Source organism: Neopelma chrysocephalum, unplaced genomic scaffold (genome assembly GCF_003984885.1).
Source record: "Neopelma chrysocephalum unplaced genomic scaffold, ASM398488v2 Primary Assembly neopelma1_96164, whole genome shotgun sequence".
Classification (NCBI taxonomy): Eukaryota; Metazoa; Chordata; class Aves; order Passeriformes; family Pipridae; genus Neopelma; species Neopelma chrysocephalum.
The window spans coordinates 4,321-9,151 of NW_020924813.1; the positions used below are offsets into that span (position 1 = coordinate 4,321).

The 4,831-nt window shown below is 64.1% G+C and overlaps 1 protein-coding gene across 1 annotated transcript; it reads left to right on the top strand.

The window, feature by feature from the left end:
• The first annotated feature begins 392 nt into the window (after positions 1-392).
• Positions 393-3,268, top strand: LOC113981142 (tigger transposable element-derived protein 5-like). Its single transcript, XM_027708376.1, has one exon. It carries the CDS (start codon positions 501-503, stop codon positions 2,307-2,309), a length of 1,809 nt encoding a protein of 602 aa, XP_027564177.1. The 5' UTR covers positions 393-500; the 3' UTR covers positions 2,310-3,268.
• Positions 3,269-4,831: the final 1,563 nt, after the last annotated feature.

A 4,831-nucleotide genomic window follows, 5' to 3' on the forward strand; every position in this document is an offset into this window, starting at 1 on the left:
GGATTCGTCCTCGCACCTCTGGGGCGCCGGCGGGTTGTACCACTCAGCGGAAAATGGGGGTGCGCCACCTCGCTTCACCTCGCCCCTCCACACACACACGGCTTTCCTGCTTCTGCCGGGATGTTCTTCATGTTTTGTAAGGGAACGGGAAAATGGGGAGGCCCCCGTGCTGCGCGTGAGGCGCGCTGTCTCCCCCCGCTCGCCGCGTGACAACGAGGTGGAACAGCCCGTGAGGGGGGCAAGCGGCGGGGTGGGGGGGGCAGCGATGCGTTTCGCGCCCCCTTTTCGCAGAGTGGTACAACCCGCGGGCCCTGGCGGAGCTGCGAGGACGAAACCAACTCGGCAAAGAAATAGGGGGGGTGAGCGGCGCTACTCGGTGTGTGTGCGGGGGGGGGAGCCAGCGCATGCGGGGGAGCGGAGCGGGGACAAAGGCGCCCCATCCCCGCGTCCCTCCCCGGTTATAACGCGCCCCCCATTCCCATGGACGCAGGGGCCGCTCCATGCCCGGGGGGGAGCCGGAGGAGGGCGGGGGAATGGCGGGAGGGCGGCGGGGAGGAGGAGCAGGAGGAGGAGGAGGCAGCAGCGCATCCCCCGGGGGGGTGTCGGCGAAGATGTCGCTTCGCCGCGCCTACTCCATCAAGGACAAGCTCCAGGCCATCGAGCGGGTGAAGAAGGGCGAGCGCCAGGCGTCGGTGTGCCGGGCCTTCGGGGTGCCGGGGGGAACGCTCCGGGGCTGGCTGAAGGACGAGGCGAAGCTGCGCTGGTTCCTGGAGCAGCTCGGGGGCGAGGTGGGCACCCAGCGCAAGAAGATGCGCTTGGCCAACGAGGAGGAGATCGACCGCGCCGTCTACGCCTGGTTCCTCGCGCTGCGCCAGCACGGCATCCCGCTCTCCGGGCCCCTCATCCAGGCGCAGGCGGAAGCCTTCGCCCGGCAGATCTACGGGCCGGAGTGCACCTTCAAGGCGAGCCACGGCTGGTTCTGGCGCTGGCAGAAGCGCCACGGCATCTCCAGCCAGCGCATCTACGGCGAGGGCGGCGCGGCCGCCGAGCCCGAGCGCGCCCCGGCCGCCCGCGCCGAGGCGCCGCCCGACGCCGGCGGCTACGGCGACGAGCAGATCTACAACGCCAATGTCACCCGGCTCTTCTGGAAGCTTCTCCCCGGCGGCGTCCCGGCGGGATCGGCGCGCCGGTGGCGGCGCGGCGAGCGCGTCACGGTGCTGCTGGCCGCCAACTTGACCGGCGCCCACAAGCTCAAGCCGCTGGTGGTCGGGGGGCTCCGGGATCCCGCCAGCCTCCGGCATCACAACCAGGAGAAGTTCCCGGCGTGTTACCGCTACAGCCGCGAGGCCGCGCTGGCGCCGGCGCTGCTCCGGGCGTGGTTCTTCGAGGACTTCGTGCCGGGGGTCAAGCGGTACCTGCGGCGGAGCTGCCTCCAGCAGAAGGCCGTGCTGCTGCTCAGCTCGGCGCCGGCTCGCTCCGGCTCGGCCCGGGAGGATTCTCCGCCTCTGCAGACGCCCGACGGGTCCATCCGCGCGCTCTTCCTCTCCAAGGCTCCCGCCGGGAGCGGCTCCGGCGGAGCTGGAGGCCGGATCCCGGCGCCGCTGGAGCAGGGCGTGGTGTCGGCCTTCAAGCAGCTCTACAAGCGGGAGTTGCTGCGCTTGGCCGTGTCGTGCGGCGGCCCCGGCGGCCCCGGCGACTTCGTGAGGTCCTTCCTCCTCAAGGACATGCTGTACCTCGCCGGGCTCTCCTGGGATCTCATCCCGCCGGGATCCATCGAGAAGTGCTGGCTCCTGGGGCTGCGCGCGGCCTTTGAGCCGCAGCCCGGCGAGGAGGAGCGCGGAGAACCCCCGGGGGGGGGGCGGGAGGGGGGAGGAGGAGGAGGAGGAGGAGGAGGAGGAGGAGGAGGGGACAACAAAGTCTTCAGCGACCTGACCCACCTGGCAGCGCTGGCCTTCAAGCGCTTGGCTCCCGAGGAAGTGTCCGACTGGCTGCACTTGGATGACGCCGCTCCGGGCGCGGAGGAGGAGGAGGATGAGGATGGAGAAGAGGACGCGGACGAGGAAGGCGCCGAGGGCTGCGGGGCGGAGGAAGACGACGAGGAGGAGGAAGCAGCCGGCGGCAGAGGCGGCGGGGAAGGAGGAGACCCGTTGCTTCCCACGGCTCGGGAAGCCATCCAGGGCCTGGAGACGGCGCTGCGGTGGCTGGAGGGGCAGGACCCCCGCGAAGTGGGGCCGCTGAAGCTGGTGCAGCTCCGCTCCCTCATCTCCACAGCCCAGCGGCTGCGCCGCGGCCGCAGCCCCCCCGCCTAGGCCGGGGGCTACCGCTGCCCACATCTGGGCTACCGACCGCCCCCACTTGGCCACGGGGCCGGGGAACGCCCCGTTATCCCGCCCGCCCCTGCCAGGATTCCTCCTGGGGATCAGGAAGCTGTGGGTCGCAGTTTCGGGGATTGTCGGGCGTCGTCTCGCGTTCCGGGGTTGTCCCTCGCCTAAACGTGGTGAGGAGGTGCTATTTTTTACATCCCTGGTCGCTGGCACTGCCAGAAGGGGGGTGGGTGGTTGCCCCCCCCAAAATTCCCCGGCCTCCCCAATCCCGTGGGGAGAAGGGGTTAGGGATGGACCTGCTCGGTGTCGCCGGGATTATTGGGGATAATATCTCGGAGCAGGGCCCAGCCAGCCGGACAGGGACCACTCCCAAGGTGCTGCAGGGCAAATATTCCGCCCTGGAAGAGGTTGGTGAGGCCCTTCCCGCTGTTGAAACAAAATCCCGTTAAGGCAGGATGGTTTTTAAGGCAACTCCGTGCATTGGATTGGGAAAGGGACGCTTGGGTGGCATCCGAGAAGCTGCAGCTCCCTGGAAAAGGTCACCAGCACCATTCCCAGCACAGCTGGCAACACCTGGACCACGGAGAGCTGCCGAACCAGGTACCTCATCCCGGCATCCCCGCGGAGCCAAAGGCTCCAGGAATGGGGTGTTCCTTCCCATGAGGTTTTGTGGGGTGGTTGGGGCTGGACGACACGTCTGGGTGAGTTGAGGTTGAAGCAGAATTCCACCTTGGAATTCTGGAGGCCTCAAGAGAGGAATTTGGCAGCTCTTGGCCTGACCTGGATGAAATTTGAGCCGGTTTAAGCCAATGACTGAAGGGATGGGGGGGGAATGAGATGAACTCCTCAGAGCTGCCCCGTGTCAGCCGGAGGGGTGGAGGTTTCTCCGTGTCTTGGTCTCCTCGCTGCAGAGTTTATGGAAATTAAATGGATTTTTATTCCCACACGGAGCCTGTTGTTTGTGAACAGCCACGCGGAGCCGTCCCAGAGGGGTTTGGGGTGGCCCAAGGGGTGTGGTTGTGTCCCCCTGGGTGTGGTTTTCTCCAAAAAAAAATAAAAAAGACCCCACAAAAATGTTTCGGGAGCTTGGGATGTGGCTGGTTTCCAGCAGGAGTTTGGGAATTCAGGGAGTCCTCGGTTGTGTGACAGGAACGTCGCCGAGCTCAGCAGAAGGTGCTTGGAATGATCCGGGGGTGAGACCTTCAAAGCATGGAATGGGTTGGGTTGGAAGGGACCGTGGAATTCCAACCCCCTGCCATGGGCAGGGACACCTCCCGCTATCCCAGGTTGCTCCACCTTCTCTGGGAATCCCATCCCAGCCCCTCCCCACCTTCCCAGGGAAGAATTCCTTCCCAATATCCCATCTAACCCTCTGGCAGTGGGAAGCCATTCCCTGCATCCTGTCCCTTCATCCCTCATCCCAAGTCCCTCTCCAGCTCTCCTGGAGCCTCTTTAGGCCCTGGAAGGGGCTCCAAGGTCTCCCTGGAGCCTTCCCTTCTCCAGGCCGGCTCCAGCTCCATTTCTGGCTCCTGTGGAGCTTTGCTAATTAATTAATTAATTGGGTGCCTGGAGGAGGTTCCCACTGAGGTCATGCCTTGGCAGCACCATAAATTGGGAATCTGCGGAATCTCTCTTGGCTCGGTGCCACCGGCCTCTGGAGCAACCAAATCCCGGGGAACGGGGTCAAAGCCACGGGATCTGGAGGCTCAGCATCCAGATATTTTCCCCAAACCCCACATTTTGCCCGGAAAAGGCCTTTTCATCCTCAAAGCAGTTCCCAAATCAGCTGGAATGTTAATTGTATCCGGGCAGGTGCCAGCAGGCAAAGGGAGCTGAATTAGGGCATGGAAAAGGTTTGGATCCTCGCTGGATAGTTTGAGTTTCCGCTCCCTGGAGCTGGGAGTGGGTCTAGGCTTCCATCCCATTCCCACCTGTCTGTGGGATCATGGTGGAAGTTTTTAGGTTGGTTGACTTTCTCCCTGTATTTTTGGGAATAAAAATCTCGCGGCGCCCGGGATGGTCCCTCATCTCCCACCACAGGGATGTGGCCACTCTCCCAGCTCCGAGAGGCTTCAATTGGGATCAGCCCATCCCCAAAACCCCGGCCCTGGTGCCACACAGAGGGACCCGTCTGTGGGATCACGGTGGAGGTTTTTAGGTTGGTTGACTTCCTCCCTGTATTTTTGGGAATAAAAATCTCGCGGCACCCAGGACTGTGGTCTCTTGTCTCCCTCTGCAGGGATGTGGCCACTCTCCCAGCTCCGAGAGGCTTCGACTGGGATCGTCCCATCCCCTAAACCCCGGCCCTGGTGCCACACAGAGGGACCCGTCTGTGGGATCACGGTGGAGGTTTTTAGGTTGGTTGACTTCCTCCCTGTATTTTTGGGAATAAAAATCTTGTGGTGCCCCAGACGGTCCCTCATCTCCCACCGCAGGGATGTGGCCGCTCTCCCAGCTCCAAGAGGCTTCAATTGGGATCAGCCCATCCCCAAAACCCCGGCCCTGGT